The 20,214-nt window shown below is 50.2% G+C and overlaps 1 protein-coding gene across 2 annotated transcripts in view; it reads right to left on the reverse strand.

Moving 5' to 3' along the window:
* The window catches only part of HS3ST2 (heparan sulfate-glucosamine 3-sulfotransferase 2), a 105,142-nt gene extending 85,997 nt beyond the window's left edge, over positions 1 to 19,145 (reverse strand). The window contains exons 1-2 of one of the 2 annotated variants that reach the window (XM_089321736.1): positions 18,651 to 19,145; positions 13,985 to 17,217 (exon numbers count right to left, since the gene is read on the reverse strand). In XM_089321736.1, coding sequence (XP_089177862.1) covers positions 17,046 to 17,217; positions 18,651 to 19,138 — 660 coding nt within the window. In that variant the 5' untranslated portion in view covers positions 19,139 to 19,145 and the 3' untranslated portion in view covers positions 13,985 to 17,045. Of the gene's footprint in view, positions 1 to 13,984; positions 17,218 to 18,650 lie in introns of those variants that run through there. The other variant, XM_002711823.6, reaches the window with a different exon arrangement.
* Positions 19,146 to 20,214: the final 1,069 nt, after the last annotated feature.

Below are 20,214 nucleotides of genomic sequence, written 5' to 3' on the forward strand. Positions count from 1 at the left end.
GGGGGGGTGTCTTCCATCCACTGGTTCACTCCCCAAATGGCCGCAATGGCCCGAGCTATGCCAATCCGAAGCCAGGAGCCAGGAACCTCCTCCAGGTCTCCCATGTGGGTGCAAGGACCCAAGCATTTGAGCCATCTTCCACTGCTTTCTCAGGCCATAGCAGAGAGCTGGATCGGAAGTGGAGCAGTTGGGACTTGAAATGGTGCCCATATGGGATGCCAGCACTGCAGGTGGTGGCTTTACCCACTAATTCATAATGCTGGGCCTTCTTCTTCTTTTTTTAAGACAATTTTTAAAAAGGATTTATTTATTTGAGTGGCAGTTATAGAGAGAGGGAGAGACAGAGAGAAAGGTCTTCCATCTACTGGTTCACTCCCTAAATGGCCACAACGGCTGGAGTTGGGGAACTGGGAGCTTCTTTTTGGTTTCCCACACGGGTGCAGAGGCCCACGCACTTGGGCATCCTCCACTCTTTCCCAGGCACATTAACAGGGAGCTGGATCCAAAGAGGAACTTCCGGGACTTGAACTGGTGCCCATATAGGATGCTGGCACTGCAGGCGGAAGCTTAGCTTACTATGCCACAGCACTGGCCCCAAGATGAATTATTCTTATCACCATAACAAATAAAAGTATCTATTAGAGATAATGATAACAATAACAGGTCCGAGATGTTTCCATATGTAGTGTGGTCATTATTTTTGAAACAGGTAAATGTGAGTAACCAAAGTTAACTTTACAAGGACCCAAAGAGACCAATGCTCATGGAAGAACGATCAAGCTAAGAAACATAAACCATCTTTCCCTGAGGGGCCAGCACAGACTAAGAGATCCTGGAGGGACAGACATCAGGTGCACCTGATGCTCTCCTGGGGTTTATGAAACTACCCCATGCCCTGCCCTTTGCACTTTGAATCTCCCAAGCTGTGAACTGAATAAACCTATTTTCTTTATAAAGTACCCATCTCCAGAATGGGAAATGAACTAATACAGAAACTCATAAGTGCTGTCAGTAGACTGTGGATTATTTTGTTTGGGAGAGTCTTCAGCTAGCTCTTCCACTGTGGATGATGACCCATCCTTCCCCATCCTACTTTCCCTCAAACCCTCCCCAGGACCTCAGCCAGATCTTCTCATCCACCAACAGTCACTTTGATTTTGAGATGCCTCCCATGACCCTGGCCTCACAGGCTGGACCTAAGACCTCAGTGGAAACTGCCCAGCCTTTGCTTCAAACCTTAACGTCCTCCAGGAATGTGGATGTGGGTTGGGAAATAGTTAAATGCCATCCACAGCCTTGATTCTAACTACAATAAAGATGGAAGTTGGGGGAGCCAGTGAACTCCCAGCATTTGAGGGCTGTCTCTGCCTGATCACTAGCGATCATACTCCACTGATGTAGGATGTCCATCAGCTGCTGAGTTCTATAATCATGGGAAGGTTTCTAACACGAAGTTTGCTTCTTTAATTTTATCTTTAAAAAGATTCCACAGTAAAATAGACTTATTGATGTTTTGCTCTATGTATTTTAACACATGCATAGATTCATGTACCCACCACCACAATCAAGGTAGGGGGTAGGTTCCCAAGAGTGTATCCACAGAACACCCCAAAAAAGCCTCCTTCATCTGCCTTTTTATGGTCACCCCTTCCCACTTCTCTTGAGCCCTGGCAACCACTGATTTGTTCTTCATCACTTGAGTTTTGTCTGTTTGAGAGTGTCATATAAATGGAAATACAGCATATAACCTTTCTTTCACTCGGCATAATGCCTTTGAGATTCATCCAAATCACAGTGTTTATAAGGAGCAATAAACAAAGGTTTAACATAGGTGATTTGAATTGGAATTGTAAAGAAAGTTTGCGCTAGCCCTCAGGTCAGTCATATATTAGACAGCAGATATTGGAGCTTATCAAACGTCGAGTCCAGATACAAATTATGCAAAACTGATCTGGGGGAAAAGATCTAAAAATATTGCAATGTTGGATCTTTTCCTCCAGTTCTTCACGTCTGCATTCGCTTTCCCATGATGCCCCCATCGATTTGCAATTTAAATTGGAATCACAGCTTTTTAAACTACCCAGACTTTGTAATGTCAGCCAGTCTCTCCCAAGCTGTTGATGGTTCATGACAACCACGTATGACAAAACTGATACAGTGACATCAAGGCAAGAGCAACCTAGGTGCTTAGGTCAAAATTTTACCATTAGTGATTAAAAAAATTTAGATGGTACATGGCACAACTTTAAAGGCCAGCCAATCACATCACTAGGAAACAATTAGCTCTCCTTTTTCATTCTAGTCAAGTCTTCCGATGACATCGTGGAGGACTTAGTGCTAAAATGTTGCTAACACCTCTCTAATACTTTTTGATCTCCCACTTCAACATGAAAGAGGCTGCCTCCTTCACGTGGCACGGGCAGCAGTATCTGGCTGGAATGGAACTGCACTGTTTGGCTCTCATTGCATTTTTTTTAAAGACTTATTTATTTATTTGAAAACCAGAGTTACAGAAAGAGAGAGAGAGAGAGAGAGAGAGAGAGAGGTCTTCCATCCACTGGTTCACTCCCCAGATGACTGCAACGGCCGGAGCTGTGCCAATCCGAAGCCAGGAGCCAGGGTCTCCCATATGGGTGCAGGGGCCCAAGGACTTGAGCCATCTTCTACTGCCTTACCACACCATAGCAGGGAGCTGGATCAAAAGTGGAGCTGCTGGGATTCGAACCGGCACCCATATGGATGTTGGCGCTTCAGGCCAGGGTGTTAGCCCGCTGCACCACAGCACCATTCCCTGCATTTGTTTTTGTGACCACTTTCCATTCCGCCATGAGATGAGGACTCTCACTGAGGAGAGGGATAGGGCTTTCATTTTTAAGCAAATGTGTTCGAGTAAAAGGTCTGGGTAAGCTTAAATATGACATAAAGTAAACAGAGTTATTTGTTTATAACCTCCCCAAGTTCACAGAAAATGCCTATGATAAAAACGTATGCATGGGTTTCAATAACTTCGGCACCAAAGTAATCTTGTCTTTTACTTGCATTCTCCATGAATTTTCTGAAGTACCTTCATATACCCCAAAACAGGCCATGAGGATGGTACACAGATGACTGACGGTTGGGAAACAATGTGCTAGGTTTTAGAAAGAATTTTGACAGCCCCATGATTAGGGAAGCTTACAGACAGATTACCCAGAGGCAAGACAAAGCCTGCATGATATCCCAGACCCTCTGCCAACACCTCACGCATCCGGGCTCTCAGTCCTTACAATTTAACCAATCCCTGTAGACTTCCCTTCACTCCAGAGCATCACTCTGTTTTAAAGGGAATTGTGTCATCGAGATCACTTGGTAGGTGGTTGTTCTCTGGAGGGGCAGCTGCTGTCTCTGCTCTATCGCTTTCTTTTCCCTACAGCTTTCTTTTTATTATTATTATTATTATTATTATTATTTTGACAGACAGAGTGGACAGTGAGAGAGAGAGAGAGAGAGAGAGAGAAAGGTCTTCCTTTTTGCCGTTGGTTCACCCTCCAATGGCCGCCGCGGCTGGCGCGCTGCAGCAGGCGCACCGCGCTGATCCGATGGCAGGAGCCAGGTGCTTCTCCTGGTCTCCCATGGAGTGCAGGGCCCAAGCACTTGGGCCATCCTCCACTGCACTCCCTGGCCACAGCAGAGAGCTGGCCTGGAAGAGGGGCAACCGGGACAGAATCCGGCGCCCCAACCGGGACTAGAACCCGGTGTGCCAGCGCCGCAAGGCGGAGGATTAGCCTATTGAGCCGCGGCGCCGGCCTTCCCTACAGCTTTCTCTGCCCAACATCCCAATATCGCTGTCACTCTGCAGGTACCATCTACCAATCAAGGCTAGCTAACCAGAAATTCGCCTGGGCTGAGCTTTATGGTTCACCTCTGTTTATCTCTCAGCCTCTCCTTGTTAGCAAAATCCCACTTTCCAGGCGGGACATCCATCCAGACCTAAGCACAACAATCAGGACATCACCTCCTGTGCAGGCGACACGAACCTCTGAGCACCTCTACTCTCCCCAGGTAGCTGAAGCCAAGAGAACAGTTAGATAGATGGAGGAGGCTCTGGGCGGTTCTAAAGGTGGCCTGGTGAGCTCGGCAGTGACTGGACCGCATGAGAAGCAGGATGGAACAGTGACAGCATCACAGACTCAAAATCCTACATTCTGTGGGCCCATTCCTGAATGACAACAAAGAACGAGGGAGATTTCTGGCTCCCTCCTTGGGGTCCACACATCTGCCATCAGATGCATTTCTCCAACAGTGAGTCACCCTTGCTGTAGATTCATTACTTCCTCATTGGTCAGCTGGCGAGAACACAGCTTTCCTCATGTTGGCAAAGCCCCGCGTGTGACAGTGAGTGCCTCTTGTCTTCCTGGCATGGCCATAGCTTAGTGATGACACGCCTCCCGAACACATCATCCTGGAAGGGGAGCCCACAACAGTAATGATAAAACCTGACACTTTCTTACTCCATCGAATCACTGTAACATCCTACTAGGCAGGAAAGCATGCTCTGCTCTTCTTATACACAAGAAACCCAGGCTTAGAATCAGGAAGCCACCTATCCTACAGTGAATATACTATAGAAGCAGGATGATAAGCCAGCAGGGCCTGTTTCTAAGGCCTCCCCTGTACCATGAAAGATTCCAGGTAACACCTAGCCCACAGACTTGTTCTACTTGGTCTAAAAATGTTCCATAAAAGTTGTGAATCAGTGAGAGACAATTTTAAATTGAGAGTTTACATTTTTAAAGAAAGAATGTCATATCTAAGGCTTTTCTGGTAGAACAAAACAGCTGGGAGATCTGACAATACAGGAACAGCAAAAAAAAAAAAAAAAATCAGTTGGAAGTGACTATTGGATGTCTCCTCCAAGTGGAACAAGTACACTCTCTAAATGAGGCTTGTCCAAATGTCTCTAATTCTTATGGTCCCACAGCCAACTTCACTCCTTCATGCACATCCCACAGAGTCCTCAGGGTTATTGAGTCTGATTCCTTCATTGCTCTAAATTGCTTCTCCACGGGATAGAAACTATGTCCCGGCCCCTGCTCCCAGCTCACAACAACACATTCAGAACAGCTCAGTCTCTCCATCCCTCTCCACACTTTTCATTTCTGGCACCGGTCACCAGGAAAGAGTAGAGGGGCTCAGAAATTCATGTTCTATAGACAGCCTTGCTTGTACAGTTGTTATCTGAATGACATCCAAATTTGATATCTGTCAGTCACTTTGCTTGAAGAACCTCCCAGAGCCATGTATGCCTGGTTCCTCCTCTACAACCCTGGCAGGAAAGAACGGCTGAATGGAGCCGAGTTTCCTGTCTCCTGGTGCAGAGATCTGGCCAGGTTTCCCAAGAATTTCTAGCTAATGGAGATGTCTGTTCTAGAGAAAATATGAGAAAGGGCACCTAAAGTGGGGATTGTGCCACCACAGAGCTTTGCAATGACTTAACTCATTTTTCATGGAATTAATAATTCATATCCCACACTGTTTCAGCGAGAAGTGGCCATAAACTGCAGAGAGTTTAACCAACCACTTCTGAAAATGGGGATTGATCCTAGGAAATGCTACCTCCACTTTAAGCCATCTCGCCCGAACAAAATGAAAGCTGTTAGATGATTTCATATCTTCATTAAAACCATCAAAGCAGAAACACACGGCAAAGAGGCTGCCAAAGCAGAGAACATTTCCCACTGCTTCAGCAGCTCTGGGGAAGAGGGGAGATTTGGATCCCGATTATCTTGCAGAAAGGCATTAGGGTGTTCAATTCTCTTTGACGGAAACCACACGCACAAGCCCCTTAAATCTGGTCATGTCATCAAGGCAGCCACCTTGCCGTCGCGCATATCGATGAGGCTGGAGTGACACGTGCCTTTCCTGGGCTGGAGTCGAGCTAATTCAACCTTCAACACTCTCAAAGGGTTCCCTAAGACCTCTGCCATGGCCAGCGCTGCAGCTCACTAGGCTAATCCTCCGCCTTGCGGCACCGGCACACCGGGTTCTAGTCCCGGTCGGGGCGCCGGATTCTGTCCCGGTTGCCCCTCTTCCAGGCCAGCTCTCTGCTGTGGCCAGGGAGTGCAGTGGAGGATGGCCCAAGTGCTTGGGCCCTGCACCCCATGGGAGACCAGGAGAAGTACCTGGCTCCTGCCATCGGATCAGCGCAGTGCGCCGGTGGCAGCCATTGGAGGGTGAACCAAGGGCAAAAGGAAGACCTTTCTCTTTCTCTCTCACTGTCCACTCTGTCAAAAAAAAAAAAAAAAAAAAAAAAAACAAACTCTGCCATTATGCAAAAGAGCTCCAGAAAAGAATCTCACAGGAAAGGGGACCCTGCCATCACCCACCTGTTTGGGTGTAAAGACTTCAAGCTACAGTAGAATAGAGTGTTCTCTTCTTTGACCCGGCAGTCCAGGCGTTGCACTGGGAAGTGTTGGGTTCAGACCTCAGCCTGTCACTTCCGAGGGCCTGAATGATAACAAGGCCTTGATAGATGCCATCATCAGTGCCAGCAGCAGCAGTGGCACCATTACCATCCTCACCACCATCAGCATCTTTCCCGAGTCCTCTCTCTCACACTTCGTCTCCATGCTGTTCACCAGCAAATCCCACAACTGAACCTTCAGATGGTCCCCAGCAATGGCCCACCTCTCCCTCTTCCCTCCACCCTCACCCCTGCAGCTATCATTGCAAGACTCCTGCTTCCCTCCTTACTTCCCTCCACAGCCATCCAAGAGATCCTTTTAAAATGCAAGGCAGACCATACGACCCCCTTCATTCAAAACTATCCAATACCTCCCCCCACCCCTGCCTTGTGCTCAGGGTAAAAGCCAAAGTTCTCGCAACAACCTACAAGGTCCTGCTCCGTTTGGTCCCTGGTCCATCCATCTCCTTGCTCACTGTACTCCAGCCACGCTGGCCCCTTGGTTTCCCTCCATCACACCAGCTGCCCTGCTGTCCTTAGACTTCCTGTTTTTATGTTTTTCCCTCTGCTAGGATCTTCTTCCTTCAGATCACAGCATGCTTGCCCCTCAACTCCTTCAGGTCTTTGCTAAAATTCCACTTCTCCACTGACGCCTCCCCTAACCTCCCCATTTAAAACCTCAATCTCCTCCTCCCACCAAGTACCAATCTCTCCTCCTTCCCTATACATCTCCTGATCAGCTTCTGCCATAGACATATTTTCCTTACCTGCTTGTTGGCCATCTCCTCCCCACACATAGAGAGTAAGCACCTTGAGGGAAGGAGTTTTGGTCTGTCTGTCTCACTGCTCTCCCCGCAGCGACTACAATACTGCCTGGCACACAGCAGGTGCTCCACAGAAATCAACTGCACCATTCTGAGCTCTAGAAATGCAGCCACAAATAAGAGAGACAAAATCCCCGCTCTCAAGAAGGAGTTTTCAGTCTGATGGGGAGACAGTATCTAAAAGTGAACAAGATACTTTGGAATTGCAAAGAGAAGCCGGAAGTGAATGAAACTAGGTGGTGAGGAGAGGGAGGGAGTGATGAGGAAGGTGAGACCAGGGAGCTGATGAAGGCCTCTCTGAGGAGGTGACATCTGAGCTGGAACCTGCATGATAAAAAGGTGACGAGGTCTGGAGTGCTCCAGGGGCAAAAACGATCTGGGTGGAAGACAGAGCAAGTGCAAACAACCTAAGGTTTGGGGGTCATCTCTCCTGAAACTTCTCTAGCCCACCTTTGATGGGGTCCCTTTCTCCTCACAAATGATGGAAGCTTTCTCTCCTTTAGCAGTTCTTACCATCAGGGCTGTGTGCCCCTTCAGCTCTTGAAATGAAAAACGCTCGGTCTTGTGTCACTTTTCAGGGCTTAGCACAGTGTCCAGCACATAGCAGAGGGTCAATAAATGCAGAGCTCACGTGATCTTGCACGACCTTACTTTCTGATTTGACAGTCATCAGAAGTGGGATAGTGGAATGAACGTGCCTGCCATCAATCAGCAGCTCCATAGAGCCACACTCTTCATCAGCCCTTTGTCCAACGTCTTTGTCTAAAGAAAGCACTTCTGCCCATCAAGACCCAAATAACATACCACCTTCTCCAGGAAGTTTTCCCAAATCCCCCCAGTTGGATGTCATCTCCCTCCATGCTCTTACAACTATCCTTGTGTCCCTGTTGTGGTCACCAGCCCCACCTGCCTTGTGGACACATTTTCCATGAACCGCTCATCACCCGCCAACCACGAGGCAGGACCTGAGTTTGACCACCTCTGTGTCCTCAGCAGTGAGGTCACTCGGGGTGTGACGAAGGCGTCAAGGGCTAATAATGACAATGAGCACTAGTGGAACACCTTCCACGTGCCAGAAATGTTCACAGCATTTCTGTGTGTAACTGTTTATCGAATCCTCACTGCAAACCCACGTGGTGGTCAATACAATCAGGTTCAGTGTGTACTTAGGGAAACAGAAGCACAGAGAAGCAAAGAGCAGATGGCTGATGGACACATCTGCCAGGTGGCGGGGCTGAGAGTGTAACAGACTCCTGATGCCACAGTACGAGCTTTTAACCGCGTCCTTCCTCCTATGGTAGTTACCCATAGCTTTGCTTTTTTGCAATTTCTGTTACCCGTGGTCAGTCCCAATCTGAAAGTACTACGTAGAAAACTCCAGAAATAAGCAATTTGTAAGTTTTAAATGGCATGCCATTTTGAGTAGTATGACAGAATCTCACACTGTTCCGCTACATCCCATGTGGGACAGGAATCTTACTTTTGCCCAGAGAATCCACAGTGTACACCTCACCTGTCCGTTAGTCACTCAGTAGCTGTCTTAGTTATCAGACTGCTGCAGCATTGCAGTAGTTGTGTTCAAATAACCCCTATTGTACTTAATAGCGGCCCCAACATGCAAGAGCATGAATGCTGGTAATTCACATAGGCCAAAGAGAAGTCATAAAGTGCTTCTTTTAAATTAAAAGATGAAAGCGTAATAAGATATTTTGAGAGAGAGAGAAAGAGAGATCACACTCACATAGCTTTTATTATACTATTTGTTATAATTGTCCTATTTTATTACTAGCTATTGTCGTTGATGTCTTACTGGGCCTAATTTGTAAGTTAAACTTTATTACAGGTATGTATTATAGGAAAAATCATGAATGCATAGGCCTCATGACTATCTGTAGCCTCAGATACACCCTTGGAATGTATCCCCATGGCTAAGGGGGACTACCAAAGTTTTCATATCCTGCTTTCCCACCAGTGAGTCCATCCATCCACAGCCTACTCTCTTTCTCTCCAACATGAGAGAATACTCCATCCTTTTGTTGTTTCTTTGGGATTCCAGCTCCTCTATGAAGCACAGATTCAATGCCTGCTCACCTCCCCACCAGTCTCCACGTAGATCCTGGGCTCCTCTGCCCAGCAGTAAGCAGGAAGGCCAGGGGGAACTGAACTGGCAGGAAGTCACTGCCCCATCCATGTTGATGACTATCTGCCCACTCAAAGTCAACGCCAGGGGAGCCTTGTTGTCACAGAAAAGCTCCAACATGCCTATGTTAGTCGAATTTGGGACCATATTCCCTGTTAGGGATCCTTTTGTATAATTAAAAGAAAGTACACAATAAACTACATTGGGCAGGCATTTGGTGCAGCAGTTAAGACACCACTCGGGATGCCTTCATCTCGTACCTGACAAGTTCGAGTCTTGGCTCCTCCACTTCTGATTGAGTTTCCTGCTAATGCACACCCTAGGAGGCAGCAGGTGACAGCTTAACTACTTGGGCTCCTCCCACTCAAGTGGCAGACCCATATGGAGTTCGCAGCTCCTGGCTTCAGCCTGGTCCAACCCTGGCTGTTGCGGGCATTTGGAGAGCAAACCAGTGGGTGGAAGGTTTCCCTCGTCTGTTTCTCTGCCTATCAAATAAAATGAAAACAAATAAATACATATTTATAAAAGAAACTACACTGTCTTCTGCTCTTGATTCAATGAGATGAAATTGCCCGAGAAAGCAAAACCGACTGTGCGTGCCCCACGTGTACACCTCATTCCATGTATCAGAGAATGCAAGGAAAGCAATTTGGCATTTGAGATTTGTTTTAGTCTATTTGAAAGCCATAAGGACAGAGAAAGAAGGGGAGAGACAGAAAGAGATGGAGAGAGAGAGAGAGATCTTTCATCCACCAGTTCACTTCCCAAAAGGCTGCAATGGCCAGAGCTGGTCCAGACTGAAGCCAGGATCCTGGAAATCCATCCGGGTCTCCCACGTGGGTGACAGGGGCCCAAGCACTTGAGCCTTCCTCCACTGCTTTCCCAGGTGCATCAGCAGAGAGCCTGAGGGGAAGTGGAGCAGCCCGGACTCAAACCTGCACTCCGATACAGGAGTCGGCATTGGAAGCAGCAGCCTAACCCGCTGCACCACAACACTGACTCTACATTCTGAGATTTTAAAAAGGCACATCCTGTCTCACATGAACACCGAAATAAAACAAAACAAAAGCCTTGAAATCCTTTCCCACCAGTGACTGACTCTCTGTTGGAAACAACCTTCTCTCTGACATCTGGGGCACCAAGATGCCTGCAGATGTGTAACAATCACGGTAGATACGATAATCGATAGTTGTGGGGAGGCTGTGGATTTTCCACCAGGCAAATAATGAGAAACCCCTAGTGACCCTGTGGGTTCATTTTTCTTCCTTTCTATGCCTGCTAAATCCTTTCTCTAGGAAACCCCATTCTTCTGAAGGTATACTCCCTTCTAAATATTGCAAACGAAAACCCTCCTCTTAATGCTCAAATTTGTTCTGATTTTTTCTTGGCTTGTCTCTCTCAATCATTAACACATCAAAGGAATCCAAAAAGCTAGAAACATCATTAAAACCTAAGCCGGGTTTTCTGCAAACTCCAGCAACATGTCTATCCCATGTGTTCCCCATCTTGGTCATTTCAAAACTACACAGACCTACTGAGTACTGTTGAATCACACGTTGAGAAAGTTTATGATCATTTCCACTTCTCTATCATTCCTCCTGGTTACGTCAAGGAGAACAACTCATGTTAATATCCGTCTTTCTTTAACTGTTGTTAGTCTGATTCTGCAGGCTTGGAACATTCCAGCCACACAGTACAGCAGAAACTCAATCATATGGTTTTGCTTTTGATTTACCTATTTTTATGGTTACTTTCTAATTATGGTGCATGATGAAGGCTTTCCACTTAGAGTGGTTTTCAAATAAAGTTGCTTTTGAAAAAAAATTTGTTTTAACTATATTTGCATAGGATGTGTTAGGCCTACAAATTCTTCTACCTTTAGAAGGATGCACCCAACCAGGTGTCCATGGCTGCTCCTGGGAAGAGAAATATCATGGCCGAAAGACAGGGCAGGAAGGAGAGGATTCATTTTCACTGAATACCCTTTGTACCCTTTTGAATTGCATGAAATGAATACACTATTGATTCTACAATACACAAATTGAAGGGATAATGAACTACCTCTTTATGAAAAATTATAAGTTTTAAATGAGCTGGTTTTAACAAAATATTAAGAAAGCAGAAGCAGGGGTTTGGTGTAGTGATTAAGGCACCACTGGGGTCACCCGAGTGCCTACGTTAGAGTCCCTGCTCCGCTTCTGATCCAGCCTCCTGCTAAGGCACACCACGGAGGGAGCAGGGGGTGCTGGCTCAGATACTGGGGTCCCTGCCACCATGTGGAAGACCCACATTGAATTCCAGGCTCCTGGATTTGGCTTGGCCCAGACCAAGAAGTGGGAGGAGTGAACCAGTAAAGGAAGATCCCTCTGCCTCTGTATCTATCTGTGTCTTTTTGTGTGTGTCTTTCAAATAAAATTGAAATAAGTAAAAAAAATAAAACTTTTCAAAAGAATTATCACTTAATTTTTTTAATATTAAGAAAATAATAGTAGAAGTCATGCCAGGCTTTGGCAAGTATCATGAAGATGGTGCATGAATGTCTGGAATCTGGAAACCATGCCCCCCCCCCCCGCAAGAATGTGGGCGCTTGCCTCCACCTGGAAAATGGTCCACCCAGAGCAGACACCCCGTCTTCCTTCTTGGGGAGCACTCATGGGAGCTGGTGGCCATGGAAACACTGTCAGCTCCTCGACTTGGGGAGACATGCCTGGTTGACTTGTGCCAGGAAATCCATGTGATGTTCTAATCCCAGATCACCCACCCAGCACGTCTGGCCCTTGTCCACTGACCAAACAGGCTCCATCAGAGCCCACGGCCCCTCACCCTGACCATTATCCCACTGAGAAAGCCCCCTGCGAGTATAGCATTGGGCCAACAGCCCAGCTGTGCAGCTTGACAGGCAGCAATTACCTGTGAAATGCTAAGTTACTTCCACTCACTGGTGGCTTTTACCCACCCTGTCAAGCTGCCCGTGGACTACAAAGCACTTCAGCCATCAGCGCAGCCCATTAGGAGAACAAAGTGGCAGCAGAGCTGGCCTACGGCAGCCTGGCACCAAGCCTGGCAAATGGTGGGCGTTTGACAAATAAATGGATTAACCCGCCCTGGAGTTAGCTCTGGTGGGAATGGTGAGCCCTACAGGTTTAGACTGGCTGTGTGACCTTTCAGACCCCTCTGGCCATACTCACAACAAATGGCTGAGCCTCATACACAGAGACAGCCTCCTCCAAGTCCTCCAGTGGATCCAGATCAATGGGGAGCTTGTGTGCTTCCCCCCCCTCCACACCCACTCTGCCACTCCACCATTCAGAAATGATTCATGGAAGTCTCACCAAAGGGAAGAAGTCTGCCCTACAGCCCTGGACTCCAGATGCATGCAGCACTACCAAGCACCCGGGCCATGGAGCAGCAGTCTGTTGAGAAGTGACTGCCCAGAGCCTAAGAGGGTCTTGCCATGTGCCTCCTAGTATGTGGGAGGTACGGTGAGGGCCTCCTTCTGTGGCTGGTGGAGAGCAAGCTCCCCCCAACCCCCGCATCTTGGCCCCTCCTGGTGAGGATCAGTCCCACGCTTTCCCCAGTTTTAAGAGAGATGTTTTCAAAGAGATGGCATGGGTGGCATTCCAATGAGTACAGCTCCTTGACCAATCAGAAGGGACCCCAGCTGGGGGTCTCAGAGGCCTGCTGCTGGGTCAGGCATTCGTCGTGGAGTTGCTGGCTCTTTACAAGGTCCAGGTCGGGCTCAGGCTGGCTGGGGAAGCCACCTCTGGAAGACAAAGAGCATCTACAAGGGAAGAGGGGTTCTAGGAGACACTGAAGCCTCATCTCCCACTGACATTAAGACACCATCCAGGTGTTAAATTGTGGGGGGAAAATTTGCCTCCTAGAATCTCTGGTCAGTGCTATTGTCACAGCATCATGTCTCAAACAACCTTAACAATGAGTGCTGGCTGAAAAGCCAGCCCTGGGGCTATTGGGGGTCTTCTGCACCTCATCGTCCACACAGCAAAGGCTTTGGGGAAAGCTCGTTTTTCATCCCCAGCTTCCCCCGCTGTCCCTCAAAACTCCATGGGGAGGCAAAACCAGCTCTTCCAAACAGCCTCCTGGAGCAATGACTGTTGCGCTTGCCCATTCCAAATATTCCACGATGCCTGACAAGAACTGTGTACGTGCTGGAACTAACTATGATATCTCCAGTGTGCTGGCAGGCTGACGGAGAGCTACAAGATGGATGGGGGATTTTGGACTCAAAGGTTTTGTTTCATCAGCGTGTGTGACATTCTTCTGAATGAAGGTAGGGAAACTCCCTTAACAAGCACAAGTCTGCACAGACACTGCGATCACGGGTGTGCATACACGTTTGGGGTCTGCACCACACGTGCACCTGTGCACAGTGAGCACAGGTCAATCTGCTTCCCACATTGACCAGTTGGTTAAAAGATGGTGACGCCTTTGCATTAACTACTTTGTAGAAATTTGCCTTCTGCCTTTGGTTTTATTTCTTCCTGAAGTTCACTCTTCCTGCGTTTGGCTTTGCTATTAGAATCTTAATCCTTGATTGAAACAAGTTTGCTCATGGGAGAGATCTCATTCTGTGCTTTTTATTTTCTTTCTTATTTAGATTGTTGCCTCTGGGGCAAATACTGTGTCTTCTTTCCTTACATCATATCAGGAACACCATGGATGCTGAACAAATAAATAACCGGAGTTGTGAAATGGAGTCTAAAACGTACAGAACAGGGTCATCTATCAAAATTTGGACACCGGAGTACACAGTCAATTATCACATATTAACTTGCTCTGGCTGGCATTTTAATACATTTGGAAAAGATTCACTGCCTCTCCACACACACACACACACTCACACACTCACACACACACTCACACACACACACACGCCCCTGGCATCCTGAAACACTAGCAAAATGAAAGCAATTGAGACAAAATTCAGCTTCCCCAGAGACTGTGAAAACTACTGGACACGGCACAACTATGTCCCTGTAAAAAGGCGACACTGGATAGTCTGCCTTGCATCCAAACCTGAGTAACACAATGACATCCTGAATATGACATTAAGTTTGGGAAAATATTTTTACATCGATTGTCTTACTTGATTTCCACAAGTCTGTAAAGCAGGTCAGGCGTGAGCAGACATGAGCAAACTGCCACCCAGACATGCGAAGTGACTTTTTATCAATGCACAAGGAAGGAAGGGGGCGGGGGGAGGAAGCAGAAAGGAAAGAAAAATGCGGAGAGGGCGCTGTGGTGTAATGGGCAAAGCTGCCACCTGCAGTGCCAGCATCCCATGTGGGCGCTGGTTCAAGTCCTGTCTGCTCCACTTCCAATCCAGCTCTCTGCTCTCTACTATGGCCTGGGAAGGCAGTGGAAGATGGCCCAAGTCCCTGGGCTCCTGCACCCATGTCGGAGACCCAGAAGAAGCTCCTGGCTCCTGGCTTGGGATTGGCAGAGCTCCAGCTGTTGCGGCCAACTGGGGAGTGAACCAGCGAATGGAAGACCTCTCTTTCTCTCTCTGCCTCTCTCTCCTCTCTCTACGTAACTCTGACTTTCAAATAAATAAACAAATCTTTTTAAAAAGGGGGAAAGTAGAAAACAATTTTTCTAGCAAGAAATTCTTTAGCCCCATTTAGTAGCCGCAGCAGGAACAGAAACTAATGGTTTACTAATGGTTTGAGTAGTGATAACAGGAGCGCTGGTGGTGCGGTGGTAGTTGTAATAGTGGTGTTGGTGATAAATTACTGCCATATCTTCATAGGCCAAAGAAATGTCCAGGTCACCTCTGCATAAAGTGTCCCATTTATTCTTTCAAACATGCTTCCAGTAGAATGACAACAGATCCCATTTGACGACAAAACAGTCAGGGCCGACAGGGGCCACCTGTTTTCAAATCACACAGCAATTGGTGGCCACCTCTGTTCTTCAGCCACAGTCCTATCCTGGTTCCCTCATCAGCCTGGTTTCACTGTGTCTACCTGTCCAGGTAGCTAGTGGGTCCTATCTACCCTGTGGGACCTGCTGCTACCTTGGCGAGGAAACTTGGAGCGGAGAACCCAGGCCAGCTTCTCAGGTGAGGGAGGCATTGGAGAACAAATCCAGAAAGGTATTGGATGGGAAGGATCCTACTGCAGAGGGCTGGGCTCTGTGAGGGTGGCCTGCTGGGCTGGTTCCCAAAAGGAAACTCAAGCTGGAGGCAATGAAGTGTATACAAGTTCTGTGTCCCATTCTCCTACGCTGATACCATTTCTCTGGCTATATTGTTTGCCTTCAACATTGAATCTCCATCTGCCCATGGGAAGAAATTTCTCCTTTGGGTTGAGGGTAAAAATTTTGATTTTTTTCATCGTCTATCTGGATTTGGATCTCCTGACCCAGAAAGTTATCGCTTTACCATAGGCAGATCATAGTAAGAGCCACCATCAGCAACTCTGCAGCTACACTTTGGGGAAACCCAGTCCAGCACAATGGAGCATACAAGAGCTCCTTGGCCACGTGTATGTGGTGGACACTGGCTTTGTGACAGCAAGCCGTGAAATAATGAGGGTCGTGGGCAGACAGAGGAGCACACTGTCACCTGTCATACCGGACTCATGGAATTCCGGAAGAAAAGGAGACTGATCTCAGAAATCTCCATCATTTCTTCAACTAATGTTCATTACTGGAGTGATAATAAAGGGCCAAATACACACAGAGGGGGCTGGCGCTGTGGCGCAGCGGGTTAATGCCCTGGCCTGAAGAGCCGGCATCCCGTATGGGCGCTGGTTCTAGTCCCAGCTGCTCCTCTTCTGATGCAGCTCCCTGCTATGGTCTGGGAAAGCAGTAGAAGATGGCCCAAGTCCTTGGGCCCCTGTACTACTTGGGAGACCTGGAAGAAGCTCCTGGCTCCTGGCTCCTGGCTTTGGATTGGCACAGCTCTGGCCATTGCGGCCAACTAGGGAGTGAATCATCAGATGGAAGACCTCTTTCTCTCTGCCTCTCCTCTCTCTGTGTAACTCAGACTTTCAAATAAATAAATAAATCTTTAAAAAAATATACACAGAGGACTATCCTGGAGATTCAGGAAATAGCATCTAAACAGGGCAGTTGTAACTTGTGCAGAAATGGCAATCCACAACTGAAACCCTTGACTCAGAGAGTGTCAATTTGTAACTGCAAGAAACACAAACCACACAGCCCTGTGCTGATGCTGTAGGCTCCCAGCATTCCCAGGCAAGTGATGGCGATAAGGCAATTATGACCAGACCTCTGGACAATCTTCCTTTTAGAAACACAAAAGAAGAAAGTAGGGAGGAAAAGAGAGAGAACAGGAGCTGTCAGCGTGCTTGATGTTAAATAAAACCTACCAAGACTCAGCTGAGAATTTTAGCAGAATCCAAATGTGCTAAAAAAAAAAAAAAAAAAGGAAAGAAAGACATGGCTCCCATCTCTAAGGTTCACAGCTAAGCTGGCTTAGCATCACACATGCCAAGGTTAAAAATAAAAAGCAGCCATCCCTGAATGACACGGGCTCTGGGAAGCAAGCCTGAGCTATGTTGTTTGGTGGTGGTGGAGAGAGGAGAAGGGGGTGGGGGGCTGCGTTCAGAGCACAGGTGTTTACTGGAGACCACACCATCTAAAAGCCGGACGCTCAGAGCCTTGCTGCTTTGCACTTGAAAGGCGCTTCACATTGGCTAAAGGTTCCGTAATGGTCTTCAGCATTTCCATCCAGGAAGCCCCAGCATGCATGTGAATGTGGCCATGGCGGGCCCACTCTGGCAAGTCTCGGCTGTTCAGTGTGCTTGCTTCTCCCGTCCATATACCTGCATGGGATGTCTGTGGGTTATAGCTTGCAAAGCATGGTGGGCCAACAGCCTTGGCACAGAACCAAACCCACCACTGTGCACCACTGTGTTCTTTCACCAGCATCACAGTGCAGGGGCCACCCGCAGGCCTATCCCCTGTGTGCCTGCCTACTGAGAGGGATGCATGCCCCACGCCTTGTCCCCAAACCACAGCCACTACAGGCCGGGGATCCCTGGCAAAGATGCAAGTCAGCCTCTGTAGTGCTCTCTTCTTACAAATCCAGGACCCCCATGAAGAAGCCCAATGGGGTCTTCTTTCCTATGAAATTGGGCTTTCTCCAACATGCACATGACCTCTACTGCCTACAGGGTTGACTTCTGCAAAAATAATAGCCTTGGCTGCTGTGGTGTTCCCCCCACAGTTCTCACTACGCAGATGATGCTAGGACGTCTTCTAGGGGTCAGTTCAGTGGTGAGCATCCTGTGTCCTGGGCGGTCCGTACATGTTGCCACCTGCAGGGATGGCCACAGGCCAGCTGTCCTAGGCTTCTGCGCCATGCAGGGCTCAGGAGGCAGCTGTGCCACGAGGAGCGGAGGCTCAATGTGGGTCCAGACACTCTCAGACCAGGTAAGCCACCCCTGGCAGTGTGGTAGGGAGTGACTGGCTGCCCGGGGAGCCCTGGTCAACCCTCACCTGAGATGCCCACCAGGATTCCTCATCCCATTCCCCCGCTACTGTTCTGCAAGCATCACCCAATGAGAAATGTCTTTTCTACACCTCTGGAGCAAAGCACTTGGAGGTAGCCAAGACAAAAGTCTGTTTTGCTGCCCATTGGGATGAATGAGAAAACAGAGATTGGGAGAGTGTCAAACTTGCTCAAACTAAGCAACAGAACCAAGACTTGAATCCAGGTCTCTTCCCACTAAGACCACTGGCCCAGGGTCGGGGGATTTCAGCCCAGGTGCAGCAGCAGAGACCTGGGCACTGGGCCTGGGATTCCCTAAGAGATCTTTCTCATCGGGAGCCCTGGGCTGCTGCGCTCTCGTTTGGCCTGAAAGCTAGGGGCCTCATCCAAACACAGCCCTGCCCCTAAGGATCTCTGTCCTGACTTCCGCTTCCCAGGGTCCCTCAGGTGCCAAGGAGCAGGAAGACCTACCCAGGGTAGGGATGCCAGTGTGCTCTGGCCAGCCCCTTCCTCGGACACCCTGCTCCACGCGGGGAAGGCTGGTCACGGGGCCAGCCCTTCAGCCCTCAGTGAGGGCTCTGCCTTCCCATCCAGCCATGCCAATGGCTACAGGGAACGCCCTTTGCAGCGCAAGGGCGTCTGGCTAATCACCGGGAAGTTCTAGGTAAATCCTGCCAGAGTCTCCCGCAGGAGAAGACAAAACGCAGGCGACAGCTCCAAGGCCGTGAGAGCCCCGGCGCGCTCAGCGGGGCGTGCGCTGCTTACCTGTACCAGTCCAGCCCGCGGCCGTAGTTCCTGTCGAAGAAGTGGGGCTCCGTGCCCAAGGCCCGCACGTCCGGGTGCACGCGGATAAACTCCAGCACGGCCCGGGTGCCCCCCTTCTTCACGCCCACGATAAGGGCTTGGGGCAGCCGCTTGGTGCCGAGCTTCGGCGACCCAGAGTGGTTGGAACTCGAGAGGCGAGGGGCGGGCACGGCGGCGGCGGCCGGCGCGCTGGGAGCGCTCGGCTCGCTGGGCGTCGGCCCGGGGGGATCGCAAGGGCGGGACTTCGGGAGAAGTTTCTGGCCGCCCGCGCTGGGGCCGCGGAGGCAGCGAGGCGCGCCGAGGAGGCGGCTCCGGCCCAGGACGTCGCAGCAGCACAGGAAGCTGTAGCACAGGTAAGTGCAGGACAGCGACAGCGTGAAGGCGAAGAGCAGCCTGCGCGCCCTCCGCGGCTGAGGTGGCCCAGCGCGGCCCAGGACCCTATAGGCCATGGCTCCATGGGCCCGCGCCGGGGGTCATGGTTTCCGAGGGGCACCTGCGGCGGAGCTGCTGTGGCCCTGCGGTCGCCTAGAGGGCTTGCGCGGCGCTGTCCGGGGCGCGCGGGTCAGGCGTAGGGCGCGCCGCCTTCTCCGGGCGCTGCTGGCCGGGGCGCGCACCGTACCCGGGGATCCCGGGGGCGGCGGCTCCTCGGGGAACAGGCGGCGGTATTCCCCACATCTCCCAGTCCTAGGCGACGGGGCTCCGGGCAGCGGGGCGGCTCCTGGCGCTCCTCGGCTCTTACGTGCGCCGCGTCCGGAGCGCGCCCAGCGCCCGAAGCCCCATTCTGGATCCTCGGAGCGCCGCGCACGGAACGCTCGGCCGCGGCGTGGCTGTGCCAGTGACGGGCGGACCGGACGGTGGCGCTGGCTCCGGCCGCGTTCCGGCTCCTCGGGAAATGCCGAGCGGAGCGCGCTGCCGGCTCTATTTAAGGAGTCGCCTGACGTCAGCCGCGCGGGTCCCCCGAGCCCGCGCCGCGCCCGGGGACCTGGCCCGCCCCCTGCGCCCCCTGTCTCTCTTCCCTGCCAGGGACACACTTCCTCTGTCCCTTTCCCACGCCGGCCGCTCCCTAAAGAGCCATGGCCAGCCCGGGGCGGCGAGGGGAGGGTGCCGAGGCGCACAGTGTACCTCGCCAGGAGGCTGGACATCGCCACCACGCCGGCCTCCAGATGCCCAGGGCTGGAAACCCAGGTCGAGATTGCGCCAACATCCAAACCAGACTCGGCCCCACCGCACTGACCCACACATCCTCACGCGCGCACACAGCTTGCGCGCCCTGACCTGGACACACCCCCAACGCCCCACACAGCGGTGGGTGGGGAGGAGAAAGCCCCTAACCTGGCTACAGAAGTACCGACAGGGACACTCCCTCCTCCCCTCGCCATCACGAGAAACAGACGCACACAGCCGGGACCGCGGTAGCCACGCTGTGGACGGGATGGGTGGAGGAGCTGAGCGTGAGTGAGAGACTCCGTGACTATTCACCGAGCGCCTCGGCCCCCCCACCGCGCGCTGACTCACACCCCGGCGG

The sequence above is a fragment of the Oryctolagus cuniculus genome, chromosome 19 (genome assembly GCF_051225735.1).
Source record: "Oryctolagus cuniculus isolate XC-2025 breed Fujian yellow rabbit chromosome 19, ASM5122573v1, whole genome shotgun sequence".
In the NCBI taxonomy this organism is placed as follows: domain Eukaryota; kingdom Metazoa; phylum Chordata; class Mammalia; order Lagomorpha; family Leporidae; genus Oryctolagus; species Oryctolagus cuniculus.